The following is a 16,505-nucleotide window of genomic DNA, read 5'->3' on the forward strand; positions in this document are numbered from 1 at the left end:
ACGAGTGGCAGTAGCACAATTAGCCGAGCAAGTTGAGCGATTAGTTAACGATACTGCTCTAGGATTTTCTTTGGTGAACCAACAATTACAAGCTACATCACATATGACGATGCAAAACAGGTTAGCCCTCAATGCTATATTAATACAACAAGGAGGACTATGTCAGTACCTTAATTTGTCTACGACCCATTGCTGTATTAGTATTCCAAACATTTCCGTGCCTTTGGAGCAACAAGTAGCCACAATGAGAAAAATTGCCACAAATACGAATAAGATCGCTCAACTAGGAAAGGGATGGCTGGCTGATTTCTTTAATTGGGTGGGATGGGATACGTCCTCTTGGCTCATACACTTGTTGACCCCACTCATTACTATATTGTTACCGTTCATAGCCATAGCAATAATTGTTTGCATGGGATGTTGTATTGTACAGTTGATCCAACAACGTTTAACAAAGTTATCTTCCTTTGTATACACGAGGTTACCAGAACTTCCCGAGAATGATGAGTTTATAGATGACACCTCCATTTAAACCAAACCCGTGTATTTGCAGGTTTTGTTTTTCAGAAGCCGGTATCAACGACTCGAAAGCAAGCGACGGCCACTACACCGGGTGGAAAGAGAAACGTCCCCGTAAATACCAAGACCTAAAGTGTAAAGCTACAATGACACCCACTGAAGGACTCATGCTTGAACTTTTCATAGTTACTGTAATTTTGTGTATTGGCGTTATCACTCTTTGTTTCTTAATCCGGTTTGTGAAAGATGAACTCATGTCGTTATCCAATGTTGTATATACCCGTTTACCTGTACCCCTTGATGAGGACGAGTTTGGCAATGCAGTAGTCATTGAGTTAGAACGAGTAGCCATTGTGCCATGAGCAAGGGGGCATGTCATAAATAAGTCCCCAACAGAGTTAAATGCTCCTGCCACAATGGGCCGAGCGAGCTGTTTTACCCCCCCACCCCTTTTTTGTTTGGGCCACCTGATATGGGCGTACCCTATGTCATATTTCTGAGTACTTTGGTGGAAGGTTCTAGAAGTTAGCACCTAATGCTAGGTCTTTATAATAGTAAGGAAAAGTTCCTCCTTGTTATGTAAATATGTGCAACACTATTGGCTGGATGTAAATTATTCTGGAAAAGATGGTTAGCTATTGGCTCGCTAGCCATATATAAGGTTACCCAGTTTCTGCCCAAGGCGGAGACCTCTGCAACGACCTCTGAGCTCGCTGCCCGGAGATCTGAGAGGTCACCTTAGAGGTTCGTTGAGAGACTGATCATCTTTCAGCGTCTCCCCGTTGCCGAAAAATATCTGACATACCCTATCCCTACTGCTAGCTCGTTGCATTGCGAACTCGTTCATTCCTCCATTCGATTGTCGTTCCTGTTACCTGTTGAGTTATTTGTATTCTACTTTTGCCTCGTTTTCTGTAACAAGCAAGCTTCATTCACCTACACTAGAACCATCTAAGGGCGTAAGTAAAATCTATTTGAAACCATTAAGCTGTCCCGCCTCTCCATCCACACGCCTGCCCAACCGATCCCGTTTTGCTTAACAGACCCTGATTTCTGGCCCGGCTGGTCCGGCTCCCAGGACAGTAACCTAATTATATCTATGCATAAATTAACACCCAAGGCCTTTTAACTGGTCCCTCAGCACTGTTGTTAGGCTTGATCCCTGAGGTGCCGTTTAGGAGGCCAGTCCTCACAGGTGAAAAGACCCAGTATAAATATTCTAATTCAGAAGGCAGAAGTTAAGGTGGGCCTTCCCTAGTCAGGAGAAAAATCTGTGTCCTGCTGCAGCAGGTAGGTTCAACAGAATTGAGGATGTATGTCAGGAAGACCAGCCTGGCTGTAGTTATCATACTTCTCCTGTTTCCCATCCCTGCTTATGGCGTAAACAGATCACTCATTAACTTTCAGTAAAAAGCTTCTTTGGGGGTTGGGAAACCAGTTTCTGCACAATTTAAAAATTTATGAATTTAGTTCGTATATCAGCTGATTCTTATTAGCTATAGACTAAAACAATATAGAGTCACTGGAACTTTCAAGCCACAAATGTCATGATAGAGGTTCCTTAGGTCAAGATTAGACTTTTTGGACAAAAAATGATGAAATAGGAGCTACCCATCTGAAGACTAGCCTGAAGTTTGGACCCTTTCCTCTTTTCTCTACTTGTTGGTGCCTGAATTAGGCTATGGGCTGTTTTTGAGTGGATTGTTCTCTCTGATCTTAATTAGAAATACCACCCTGGACCTAAGGAACTTCCCTGATGGAAAATGTGGTTAAAAACTGATGTATCCTCAAGAAAGGTTTGGTTTCCATGACTCAGCATGCCCCAAACCTTTTACTAAAAAAATACTAACCAGCTCTGATTTTAAAGCCATAGCTATCAGAGATGGAGCACACTTATTAACAGTCAAATACTTTAGGCAGGAAGAGACCATTGTGATTTTTTAGCTGCTGATAACAGAAGCTAAAGAATTCAACCCAGTCATTCCTGTGGTAAAGCTGATTTTAATTCTGCACTGCATAACTGATCACTATTCAGCTCGATATTTTATAGTTAAAATAAACTGCTATTTTAGAAAGATTTTCGGATTTGATACAAATTCTAAATGCTGATAACACTTTCTCCTGCCCCAGGGAAAGATTTTGGAAAGTGCTCTACATACGTCAGTGCTCATTATATTTAGAGTTCCCAAGTAAGAATCTCAACCTTTAATCTAGGCATCTAAATATGAGTACAGCTCAGTACTTGTTTCCATCCAGTTACTTTCGGTGTTCCCATTTTAAATCTCTAGGAAACTGTATTCAACTTGCTTTAACTGGTACCTTCTTCTGCCAAGGTCTGTGTCATAACAGCCTTCCTTCCGCTCCAATAAAGTGAGTCACAAATCTCTGAACAGCCAGGTGAAACAGGTGTCAAGCAGCTGAATGCAGAGTTGTGGTTATATTGAGCTGGATTGGGAAGGCAGAACCAATATTCAGCTCTATACCACCTATATTAGATTCCATATTCCCATGGTGTAGATATTAACAGAAATGAGAGGTGAGGGCCTGGGGGACCTAACCACTTATTTTTCCTTTTAGACTCATATAGGATGTCAATAAATACAATGAGCCCTTGGTTGGTAATGTCTATATTTGGTTCCTGAAAACAACATTGAGTATATTTAATGATTTAACTCAGCTTTGAGCTCATCTAACTATTCATTCTCATTGCTTTGTTTGGCCAGTGTCATTGCTGGCTAATGGTTTACTTTGGGGGGCTGGGAGTTCTTTGCTTTTTGAGTTCCACAGCTGTGCTTATTTTCAAAATTAGAAGTAGGATTTTCTAACTGCTAGCCATGGAAATAAATGTTGGCTTTGACAATTAATTCTTAGTATTTCACTATCATAAAGGTTTTGGTATTGTTTGCCCCCAGTGTAAACTGTGTTGCTCAAGCAGATTTACACAGATGTAACTCAAATAACTACAGCATAGTAAGTAATTCTGTTCATGATGCACAAGAAAAAGAATCTGATGTGCTCACTTTTACATGTTTGTGTTACAGCTCTAACAGTCAGAAATAAAACAGGAAACATTTTTGTTTTCTTACCCAGAAGAGCTGATTCTGCCAGCTGGGGAAGTGAACCCATGTGTAAGAATGTACAATTTTTACTCTCACTTTCAAACAGTACTGTACTTTAATTCTGACAAATCTGATTGGTCCTTGCTCCAATTATCCAAACTGTTTTCCCTGCCACTGATACTTTATTGTGATGTGCTGTGTCAAAAAAGGTGGACACTCTTCATGCTCCAAAGACCTAATACTCTGACCAAAGAAACACCCAGTTAATGTTTTAGATGCTGAAGCTGTTTTGGCCTCCTAGCGAAAGATGCTCTCAAGAGAACCTAGTTTCCTGAATCCTATCATCCTTCTGTTCTAGCACACTAGGCACCTATGAATGAAAGAAATGGCAATGACCAACCACACCCAAGTGACTGAATTCATACTTTCAGGGTTAACAGATCAAGCTGAGCTGCAGGTTCCCCTCTTCATGTTGCTCCAAGCTATGTACATTATAACTGTTATAGGAAATCTCAGTATATTCTTCCTGATAACTGTGGATTCCCACCTGCACACTCCTATGTACTTTTTCCTGGCTAGCTTGTCCTTCTTGGATATTTGCTACTCTCCAGTCATCTTCCCCAAGATGCTACAGAACATCCTGTCTGAGAACAAGGCCATTTCATACAATGGTTGTGCAGCACAAATGTTCTTCTTTGGAGCCTTAGCGACAACCGAGTGTTTCCTGCTGGCAGTGATGGCATATGATCGCTATGTAGCCATCTGTAGCCCCCTGCTCTATACAACCATCATGTCCTGCCGAGTCTGTGTCCAGCTAGTGTCTGCTTCTTACCTAGGAGGCTTCATTCACTCTGCAATACACACAGGTTTCACCTTTACTTTGTTGTTCTGTGGGCCCAATGAAATCAATCACTTCTTCTGCGACATCCCTCCACTAATAAAACTTTCCTGCTCTGATACTCATGTCAATGAGATGGTTATGTTTGTAGCCACATTACTCATTTCAGGGGGCTCCAGCCTAACTATCCTTGTCTCTTGCGGATACATCCTGGCCACCATTCTGAGGATTCACTCAGCTGAAGGTAGACGCAAAGCCTTCTCCACCTGCACCTCCCACCTGACTTCAGTCTCTATATTTTATGGTAGTATTCTTTGCATGTATCTACAGCCTGCTTCTGGCTACTCCCTGGAGCAAGACCATCTGGCTTCTGTGTTCTATACACTGGTGATCCCCATGCTGAACCCCCTGATCTACAGCCTAAGAAACAAGGATGTGAAAGATGCCATAAAGAGAGTAATTAGAAACAGAATTTACTGATGTGTGTATGTTTTGGAAGAGGGTTTCTCTAATTCACCAATAAGGGGAAGACAACAGTGAAGATGAACATTTGTTGATTGCCTGGTTTTAATTTATGAGAATCCATTACTCCATCTCATTAATAAGGAAAATCAATCCCAAGCTATGGAAGCAATTTATTTATGTAAAAGCCATGTCTTTCTTTAAAGCTTGTGCATGATGTTTCAAACAAGCAGAATAATTTCCCTGTATGATACTTGCATCAAAGATGTCAACAGAGGGGAACTTGCATCGGTTAGCTCTGTATCATTACTCTGGATTTATACTAATGAAAGAAAAAAATCAGGCCTGTAGCTCTCACTTCTAAAATTGTAAATCAGAATGAGGTTTGTTGAAGTTAATGAAATAAAACAGAGTGGGAGGAAAACCAGGCTTCTATTTACAAAATGGAATTGCTCTTCCTATAAACATACCAATTATTTTCAGTATTTATTGTCAGCTTCAGTACAAGCTATTCGTAAAAATGCCCCTTTGTTTTTAACAAGTATTCACTGAGGAAATAGCTAGAAATTATGTCTTCATTTGTCTAACTGCTTTCTCTTTCTCTCCCTTGGTCTCTCTAACTCATACTGTTCTGCTTCTAAATTGTATTTATTTTGGTTTGAAATATCTCTTCTCATTTTATTCATCCTGGTCCTCTCTACACTACCCTGGTATAAACTAGAAGCTTTAACATTACTGTCAAACAAACATCCTGATGTAGGATTTGTGAGATCTACTGGTAGCTGTTTGGAGAACCTGAGGCATCACACTATTGACTTTGCTGCAGCTGACATAATCTGAAAACTAGACCAAGTTACTCCAGTATCTGAAAACGCTGTAGCTCCACGGATGCCTAGGGCTTTGAAAGTCCTCCAACTAGAATGACACTTTCCAAACTACAATGAGATAGCTTTGGAGTCTTTCACTTCACTAATATACTGTACTATTTATGGGTCAAACTTAAATCCATGTTTGGTTTAAAGCTCATGCTCTTGATTGATGGAAGCCCACCCCATCCTACTGTTTTGCTATCAAATGTGTGTCTGTGTGTTTAAACGACACTTCAGGGGCTGTACTCTTCTAATGTTTGGGTACAAGGCAGCTGCAAAAGCCCTGAGTTATACAAAGCCAGAAATGTCTGCTTGCTCTAATCCACAGCAGCTTGCCTTAAAATACAAGGCATTTGGTGTGTGTGCTGCATTTAGCCAGCTTCTGTTTGAAGATGACTTCATCTGAGTCACTCCTGATTCAAACTGGTATAACTGGTAAGCAGAATTTAGCCCATTGCACATAGAGCAGCAATAGATATAAACAACTCAGCAAAATAACCTAAATATGTAGCAGAACCCGCAGTATTTTTTTTTGTATTTATTTTAAAATGCATTCCCTCCCCTTCCCCAACCATTTCTGACCTTTTCTCTCCCTCTCTTTTCCCTATAGATAAGTATAAGTGAGCTCAGACTTAGGATAAGCTTTAAACATTTTTATTTTGGTAGCAAGTTTTTGGGTATGGATATCCACTATTTTATATTGTATTATTATTAGGTTTGTATTGATTCTTACTGTTGTATATTATATTATTATCATTTTCATATTGATTTTTATTGTTTCATAGTTTCATAGTAGCTAGGGTCAGGAGGGACCTGAACAGATCATCTAGCCTGACCCCCTGCCACAGGCAGAAATGAATGCTGGGTTCACAAGACCTCAGACAGGTGATCATCCAACCTCCTCTTGAATTTGCCCAAGGTAAGGGCGAGGACCACTTCCCTGGGAAGTTGGTTCCAGATTTTGGCCACCCTAACTGTAAAATATTGCCTTCTGATCTCTAACCTAAACCTATTCTCCATCAGCTTATTACCATTGTTCCTTGTCACCCCAGGTGGTGCTGGAGAGAAAAGGGCTCTGCCTATTTGCTGTTGATCTCCCCTGATGAGCTTGTAGGCAGCCACCAGGTCCCCCCTCAGCCTCCTCTTTCTGAGGCTGAACAGGTTCAGGTCCCTCAGTCTCTCCTCATAGGGCCTGTCCTGCTCTCTCACCAAGCGGGTGGCCCTCCTCTGAATCCTCTCCAGGATGGCCACATCCCTTTTGAAGTGCGGCGCCCAGTACTGGATGCAGTACTCCAACTGTGGCTTGACCAAAGTCATGTAGAGGGGGAGTATCACTTCTCTGGACCAGCTTGAGATGCACCTTTGGATGCATGACAAGGTATGGCTGGCCTTGCTGGCTGCGGTCTGGCATTGGTGGCTCATGTTCATCTTGGAGTCAGTAATGACTACAAGATCCCTTTCCGCCTCTGTGCTTTCAAGAAGGGAACTCCCCAGCCTGTATGTATGCTGTGGATTCCTTCTCCCAAGGTGCAGCACCCTGCATTTGTCTACATTGAACCCCATCCTATTCTCGTCTGCCCACTTTTGTAGTCTGTCTAAATCTAGTTGTAGCCTCTCTCTACCTTCAGTTGTGTCCACCTCACCCCACATCTTAGTGTCATTAGCAAACTTGGACAGCGTGCTTTCCACCCCCTCGTCCAAGTCACTGATGAAGATGTTAAACGGTGTGGGCCCGAGGAGGGATGCTTAATGTTGTCCCAGCTTAATGTTTACTTCACGTTGGTCTTTCATCAGCCCAAAGGGACTGCCTTGCCTAGCATGTTGTGTGATGGCTAGGGTGAGGGCACATTTATACCCAGCATCTGTGTGGACCTTATAAAGGAACACCTTGAGATGCTGGACATCTTCAAGTCAGGTGGTCCTGACAGATTACACCCTAGAGTACTCAAGAAGCTGGCAGGTGTCATAGCTCAACCATTGGCAAAAATATTCAAAAACTCATTGCACTCAGATTCATAGATTCATAGATTCATATTCTTTAATGTCTTCATCAGCGACTTGGACAAGGGAGTGAAGTGTACTCTGTCCAAGTTTGTGGATGACACAAAGCTATGGGGAGAAGTGGACACGCCGGAGGGCAGGGAACAGCTGCAAGCAGACCTGGACAGGTTGGACAAGTGCGCAGAAAAACAACAGGATGCAGTTCAACAAGGAGAAATGCAATGTGCTGCACCTAGGGAGGAAAAATGTCCAGCACACCTACAGCCTAGGAAATGACCTGCTGGGTGGCATGGAAGTGGAAAGGGATCTTGGAGTCCTAGTGGACTCCAAGATGAACATGAGTCAGCAGTGTGACGAAGCCATCAGAAAAGCTAATGGCACTTTATCATGCATCAGCAGATGCATGACAAACAGATCCAAAGAGGTGATACTTCCCCTCTATCGGGCGCTGGTCAGACTGCAGTTGGAGTACTGCGTGCAATTCTGGGCACCGCACTTCAAGAGGGATGCTGATAACCTGGAGAGGGTCCAGAGAAGGGCCACTCATATGGTTAAGGGCTTGCAGAGCAAGCCCTATGAGGAGAGTCTAGAGAACCTGGACCTTTTCAGCCTCCGCAAGAGAAGGTTGAGAGGCGACCTTGTGGCTGCCTATAAGTTCATCATGGGGGCACAGAAGGGAATTGGTGAGGTTTTATCCACCAAGATAAACATTAGCCACCAATGTGATGTCACAACTGGTAAAATAAAACTCTGGTTTGCATCCATAGGTGCTTCTCAAGTAACTCTTAGGATGTCATCCTCCCACTGTACTCAGCCTTGGTGAGGCTGCAGCTGAACTACTACATCCAGTTCTGGGCTCCACAATTAAAGAGGGATATCGAGAAGCTTGAAAGAGTCCAGAGGAGAGCCATGCACATGATCAGAGGGCAGGAAAATATGTCTTAAGTTGAGAGGCTGAGAGCCATGGGACTCTTCAGCCTGGAAAAGAGCAGGCTCAGGGGTGATCTGGTGGCTACCTATAAGTACATAAGTGCATCAGAATCTGGGGGAACATCTTTTCACTAGAGTGCCCCAAGGGATAACAGGGACCAATGGTCATTAACTCCTCCATGACTATGTTAAGCTGAACATGAGGAAAAACTTCTTTACTGTCCAAGCCCCCAAGGCTTGGAATAGACTCCCTCCAGAAGTGGTGCAAGCACCTACTCTGGACTCATTCAAGAAATGTTTGGATGCTTCTCTTGCTGGGATCCTTTGACCCTAGCTGACTTCCTGCCCCGGGGCAGGGGGCTGGACTTGATGGTTCTCGAGGTCCCTTCCAGCCCTAATGTCTGTGAAATCTATGAAATAAAAATTGTACAACAGAGGTTTTCTGTGGAAACATCTTTCATTTGTCACCTGGCTATGAACATTTCCTTTCTGTTATTCATATATCATGTACTGATTTTACAAAGTACTTCACATGGAGAGGGTGAGAAGGATCAAACATTACATAGGTACTGGTAAACTGTTATTCTGAAAACTGTATGACAAATATAACATTGCTTTCAGGTAAAGCAGGATGAGTTCTAAGCAAATTAGTGTGTTTCTGTGGGCTTATGGAAAAGAAACCCACTCATTGTATTTGAAAATAAAAATGATGCTAAGAAGGCAATTCACTATGTTTCAGACATTTCTCACGAATCAACTTAACTTTTAACTAGTTACTCTCTTTTTAACTTACCTTTTAACTAGCTGAAAGTAGAAATACTTAACTTGTGATGCATGTTAATTTTAAAGGTTGTTAACTTTTAAATTTAACTAGTTACATTTTTCATAAATTGGACCCATGACTGGGAAAATGTGAAGCTCCTGAGGGAAGGGTGGGAAGGGGAGCAGGCAAGCTATGTCCACTGCCAGTGAAGCAGGCAAACAGTGGCATGATGATCCCCCACCTGCCCAAAGCCCTCTTTGCAAGTCTGTCCCCAGAAGGTGGTCAACAGACCCAAATCCCAGGCCCTGGGTGACCAGTGGCTGCTACAGGCCACCCCTATGGCCCAGCCCTCTCCCAGGCTGTTGTGGCTGAGGAGCCAGGAAGTGATGGGCCTGGTGCAGGGATGCAGGGGCATGGGGCGTTGGTGAGTTGCCCTGCCCTGCCCTTTGAAAACACAGGACCCTAGTCCACTAATTGCTTGAGAGATTTTTGTCTTTTAACACTGGGCAGACCAGTCACCTTCTCCTCTCTCCTCCTTTTTCTGGAGGGTAGCCAAGGAAACACGACACCATGCACGTGAGTCCTGGCCACATGCCAGGAAATGATGGACCTGAGCTGCCTCGACTGGCTCCCAGGGTCTGGGTCCTACTGGACCATGCTGCACGGCACTGCCAACTCTGTGTTCCCAGCCTCACACTGGAGGTTACAGACTTGAGCTGCCTCATGCAGTTCCCAGGATTTGAGGCTCCGTGCACTGCTGTGTGTACCAAGGATCTGGCCCCACAATGGGGGTTGCAGACCTGAGCTGCCTTGTGAAGCTCCCAGGGTCTTGGGCTCTTTGTGCTGCTGCATGCACCAAGTGTATGGAGAATTGATCTGCTTCACACAGCTCCCAGGGTCTCGCCCAATGCGCCACACTACACACAGACTGGGACTGAACTGTCCACTGCTTCTGTCCAGCAAGAGGCGTCTTCAGGACAACAGCATCTGCCTGCTGAGCTGCTCTTCCCAGCTTTTCTTAGCCCTGCTGTTTTCTCCATCCCTCAATGTGTCTGCTGCGTGCTGGACACACTACTCCTTTCATACTCTCCAGAGGCTCTGCCCCTGAGTGCTGTTGGACCTGCAAGGGGCACGCTTCATCCAGGACTAGAGCTCTTTACCCCCCGCCCCTCCCGGGCAGGGGCGAGGTCAGCCCCTCTTATCAATTACCTGATTGGCAGACGTGCTCCACCAATTGGCTAGAGGGTCGCACCCAAAGAGTCGTGGTGGATGGGTCGGTCTCGACCTGGAAGGGTGTGGGCAGTGGGGTCCCGCAGGGCTCGGTCCTTGGACCGATACTCTTTAATGTCTTCATCAGTGACTTGGACGAGGGAGTCAAATGTACTCTGTCCAAGTTTGCAGATGACACAATGCTATGGGGAGAAGTGGACACACCGGAGGGCAGGGAACAGCTGCAAGCAGACCTGGACAGGTTGGACAAGTGGGCAGAAAACAACAGAATGCAGTTCAACAAGGAGAAATGCAAAGTGCTGCACCTAGGGAGGAAAAATGTCCAGCACACCTACAGCCTAGGGAATGACCTGCTGGGTGGCATGGAAGTGGAAAGGGATCTTGGAGTCCTAGTGGACTCCAAGATGAACATGAGTAGGCAGTGTGACGAAGCCATCAAAAAAGCCAATGGCACTTTATTGTGCATCAGCAGATGCATGACGAATAGGTCCAAGGAGGTGATACTTCCCCTCTATCAGGCGCTTGTCAGACCGCAGTTGGAGTACTGCGTGCAATTCTGGGCGCCGCACTTCAAGAGGGATGCGGATAACCTGGAGAGGGTCCAGAGAAGGGCCACGCGTATGGTTAAGGGCCTGCAGTCCAAGCCTTATGAGGAGAGACTAGAGAAACTGGACCTTTTCAGCCTCCGCAAGAGAAGGTTGAGAGGCGACCTTGTGGCTGCCTTTAAGTTCATCACGAGGGTACAGAAGGGAATTGGTGAGTATTTATTCACCAAGGCACCCCCGGGGGTTACAAGAAACAATGGCCACAAGCTAGCAGAGAGCAGATTTAGATTGGACATTAGGAAGAACTTCTTCACAGTTCGAGTGGCCAAGGTCTGGAACGGGCTCCCAAGGGAGGTGGTGCTCTCCCCTACCCTGGGGGTCTTCAAGAGGAGGTTAGATGAGTATCTAGCTGGGGTCATCTAGACCCAGCACTCTTTCCTGCTTATGCAGGGGGTCGGACTCGATGATCTATTGAGGTCCCTTCCGACCCTAACATCTATGAATCTATGAATCACAACAAAGCTGTTCCGAGCCCATGTGTGCTGGGCCGTATGGGTAAGTCCACCACATGAATATTAATGAGAAGCAGTACACTCTGATGCAATTTGTGCCTGAGTTGATTGCTCCTGGGCATAGCATTTACACATGTGCCCAGAACCACAGCATGTTGAGCTGAAGTGGTTCAGCCCCAGCTGACAGCAGGTCTGGGGTGTCATTCTGCCAGTCCAGGGCTGCTTCAGCCCAGGGCTACATGCTATGGAGGGTGTGGATGGGGGATGAGGGTGCTACTGCAGGGCTGCCTAGCAGGCAGCCCTTCACTGTAGTACCTTCATGCCCCAGCCAGCCCCAGTCACCATCTACACATGCATTGTGGTGGACAAAATAACACTGCCATAGAACAGTACTTGTGTACTATCTTATGGTGGAGTTAATTAATTTACTTTGGGCCAATAGCACTGCTCATACAGATGGTGACACTTTACTGTGAAGCTAATTAGGCAACTGGTAATTAGTGTAGATGTACCCACTCTATCCAGTTTCTAGTCCCCCACTACAGAAAGGATGTGGAAAAATTGGAGAGAGTCCAATGGAGGACAACAAAAATGTTAAGGGGGCTGGGGCATATGACGTATGAGGAAAGGCTGAGGGAAACATGTTTATTTAGTCTGGAGAAGAAAATAGTGAGGTGAGGATTTAATACTAGTCTTTAATTACCGGAAGGGTAGTTTAAAAGAGGATGGAGCTGGACTGTTCTCAGTTGTGGCAGATGACAGAGCAAGGAGCAATGGTCTGAAGTTGCAGCAAGGGAAGTTTACGTTAGATATTCAGAAAAAAAAAACCTCTCTCACTAGGAGGATAGTAAAACACTTGAACAGGTTACCTAGGGAGGCTGTGGAATCTCCATCCTTGGCTAGGATGATCTAGATAGAGATACTTCTGCTTTGAGTAGGGGGTTGTCCTAGATGATGTCCTGAGGTCCCTTCCAACCCTAATTTTCTATGATGCTATGATAATCACTTGCAGGCTGTGACATCTAACTCCAGCCTTGCCTCCAGTGAATCTGACAAGATTCCCATCCTTCCTCTGCTTAGACTGTACTGTATCCACAGTTTTGGGTAGTTTCTTTGTAGATGTGAGTTCAAATTCCACAGGAAGAAATGGGGATTGAATTCTTATTTCTCATGTGTTGGGTGGGCAACTTAATCTTTTTAAGGTTCTGCATAAAAGAGCACCATTATACACAAACATTAATTTGGAAGTCAAAATGTAATATTTTTTTTATTTTTTCCCAACTGAACATATTTGACAAAAAGTCCTTCATTTGTTATCAGCTCCATGTAAATTGAACCCATGTATTTTCTTTGAAAATTTGGATGTATGATATTTGTCATGGGAACAGAACCAGAACCAAGGTAATCCTCCTCCATACTGTAGACGCTTTAGAAAAGAGTACATCTTTAAACATAAGTCTTTAGGGAAACTGTATTGGTTGCATATCAGATTATTAATGTTGCCAATCATAGTTTCTGAATGTGTTTCTGTTAAGACTGCGGAAAAACTTACATGTACTGGTTAAAGCCAAGATTGTATATTGCAGTGAATCCTGATTGCTAGACAGCCGAGAGCAGCCAAGTCATTTGAGTGGTTTATCCAAGTTTCTTCAATGAAGACAAAGGAAACATTTTCCACAATTTGTCCAAAGCACCCTTCATCTCCTTGTTTCTCAGGCTGTAGATCAGCGGGTTCAGCATGGGGGTCACCACAGTGTAAAACACAGAAGCCACGTTGTCTTGTCCATTATGACTGGAACTTGGTTGCAGGTACACAAAGAAACCAGCCCCATAGAATAAGGAAACAACAGTCAAATGGGATCCACATGTATTAAAGGCTTTGGACCTGTTCCATGCAGAGCTCATCCTCAGGATGGTGGCCAGGATGTAAATGTAGGAGATCAAAATAACTGATACAGTGCCTGTCCCATTTACACTAATAAAGGCAAGGACCACCATTTTATTGTTATCACTACAAGAACAGGAGAGCTTCAGCAGTGGGTTAATATCACAGTAAAAATGATTGATTATGTTGGACCCACAGAGGGAACCTCCAAGAAAACAACCCGTGTATATCAGTGCACCAAGAAAGCCAATGAGATATCAAGCTATTACCATCTGAATACAGATTCTCTTAGACATGATTACCACATAAAGAAGTGGGTTACAGATAGCTATGTAACGGTCATAGGCCATGACAGCCAGAAGGTAACACTCAACAAGCACAAAACCAACAAAAATGTAGCACTGTACTATACATCCAGCAAAGGAAATGGCTTTGCTGTCTGAGAACAAAGCCACCAACATGTTGGGAGTGATGGTTGTGGAGTAACAAGCATCAACAAATGAGAAGTGGCTGAGGAAGTAGTACATGGGTGTGTGCAGCTGAGGACTGACTCTGACCAAGGCCATGATTCCAAGGTTCCCCACCAGGGTGATAAGGTATATCAGTAGAGACACCGCAAAGAGGACAGCCTCCATGCTTGCACTCTCTGTGAGTCCCAAGAGAATGAACTCTTGGAACGTGGTGTTACCTCCTGTGACCATTTCTTCCCTGGGCAATGGCTGTTGAGAGAAGAAAGCAGACATCAGCTAAAATGGAGAAAGAGTTGGGTTTTTGCTTCTTCCAGAATTTAATTGTCATCATTATTGTAATCATAACAGTTACAATAGGATGTATTGTATTTATTTTCTATTTGGGAAGAAAAAATGAAATCTTTCTACTTGTTAAGAATAGGGGGGGAGGTGTTTATATATATATATATATATATATATATATATATATATATATATATATATATATAATTCCTTCTCAGAAGTTAGTTTTCTGATCTTAAACCAGTCCAATATTTTTTTAAAGAACCCAGTAAAAATCCCCCCTCATCTCCAGCGTATCTCCACACAAGAAGTGGTATAGCAAATAGAAGTGTATTTTCTTGTAAATATGAGTTCATATTTTAGGGCGAAACCACATTCAATTTCAACGTATCTCAATGACACATGCTCTGGCATATAACCATGGTTTTATATATATATGGACACAATTTGGAATATTATTTCACCTGTGGCAAAGAGGAATCCTGTCTGGGCATCTTTAGAAACTTAAAGGAAAGTGAGCTTCCCCTCCCCCAACTTTTTAGCCCAGCAATCCAATGCTGAGAGGACTGCTTGAGAAAATAGAAGATATACTTTCTAGTCCTTTGTAACCTAGGGTGTAGGTGAGGGCTGAGGGAGCAGGGGGTGGGGGTGAAGAGTTTAAAGCTGAATTTCTTGCTTCTAAGCAAAGTGCTCTAATGACTTCACCAGAGGCATAGCTAGGAATTTGGACATTGAGCAGAAGGCGGCAGTGGGGGTCTGGCAATGCCCAGTGCAGTGGTGCCTCATTTCCCAGCACAAGGTCCACTGCTTCTGCTGGGAAGTAGCTCCCTGCTTGCTCGCTCCTAGTTACAGTACTGAACTAGACAATAGAGTAAGCACTCTCCATGTCCCTGTCCATCCCTCCAGGCTCTGAAGCTGAACTACTGGGCAATTCAAGCAGGGAGCTATGTGGGCCAAGAGGAAGAGAACAAGTCATAGCATCTAACAACTTTGATAAGTGTACCTGTCTTCAAAGAAATACAGTTAACATGGTAAAGACCAAAACAAACAAAGAAATAACTCTGATTTTATGCCGTATTTTAGATTGATTTCTTGAATAAAAGCTTGAAAATATAAAGTGCTCTTTAGTGTGATGATGCAGTAGTTCCAAGTTTGAAAAATAAATTAAGCTCTCGTTCAAAACTTCGTTGTTTTAAGATTGTCTGGGCTTAGGTTTAATGTATTACAAGCTAGAGTCACTCATCCTTAAGGCATGAGTGAAGACACTAGTCTTTTGGTAAGGTAGGTCCTAAAGCATAGATGACAGAGTTCCAAGGGACTGATGCACAGAATGAAGTTTATTCAGAACTGGAGCCCTGTCTAAGCTCTATTTTTATATCCCATACTTTACCCTGAATTAGTAGGATGCAGAATTCTGAACTTCTATGTTTATTAGGACTTTTTAATGCAAAGTTCAATGCATAATTAAACACTGATAACACCTATGAATACTATAGTGAATACAACATGCAAAACAAACCCATAGTAGACAGTTATTCTGGTTTAAAACCAGTAGCTACTTGGCCTAAATTATGACCTGGTGTTTAAGGAAAGGAAAAGAAAGGAAAGGAAAGTCTTTGTCTCAGGATCATGATCTTTCCTTTTCTGGATTAATTATTTGGTGAAAAGTAAAACTTTTATTAAGAAACCCAAACATTTTATAGCATTATTAAATTTTCCCACTGCTGAATGGATTTTTTTTACATTATCCTTTTTCAAGCAGACACCTCAGAGATTAGGATCAGCCTGTGCAGAATCCTGAGAGTCAATGCCAAGTGCTTCTGGCTTTGTGGAAAAAATTAGTGGAACTGTGTAAGATGCATCACTTTGGACACTTTAGTCCTCATTTCCTTCTTATGATGCTTCAGCAGCTTAAAAATCAATCACGGCAATGAATTATGTGAGAGAAGAATCAGACACTTGGTTATAACTTGAGCCTCCCTATGTCCATCTAGTCAATCTTATACCTATTACCCCTAGCTTACAAATGTACTAGAAGATATATATATATTACATATCATGAAATGTTTTTAGTTTCCCTTGTGTCAATAATTTAATTTTCTATCTCATTCTCACCCTTACAAACGCATGCACACATATA

At 43.3% G+C, this 16,505-nt stretch overlaps 1 protein-coding gene and 1 pseudogene across 1 annotated transcript; one reads left to right on the forward strand and one right to left on the reverse strand.

Annotated features, from left to right (window-relative positions):
- The first annotated feature begins 3,954 nt into the window (after window positions 1–3,954).
- LOC102562072 (olfactory receptor 5AP2-like) lies at window positions 3,955–4,896 on the forward strand. The gene has a single exon (XM_019496765.1). The coding sequence runs from the start codon at window positions 3,955–3,957 to the stop codon at window positions 4,894–4,896; it is 942 nt and encodes a 313-aa protein (XP_019352310.1).
- An 8,467-nt stretch (window positions 4,897–13,363) lies between these two features.
- LOC132248277 (olfactory receptor 5AP2-like) lies at window positions 13,364–14,314 on the reverse strand (annotated as a pseudogene).
- Window positions 14,315–16,505: the final 2,191 nt, after the last annotated feature.

Source organism: Alligator mississippiensis, chromosome 2 (genome assembly GCF_030867095.1).
Source record: "Alligator mississippiensis isolate rAllMis1 chromosome 2, rAllMis1, whole genome shotgun sequence".
NCBI lineage: Eukaryota > Metazoa > Chordata > Crocodylia > Alligatoridae > Alligator > Alligator mississippiensis.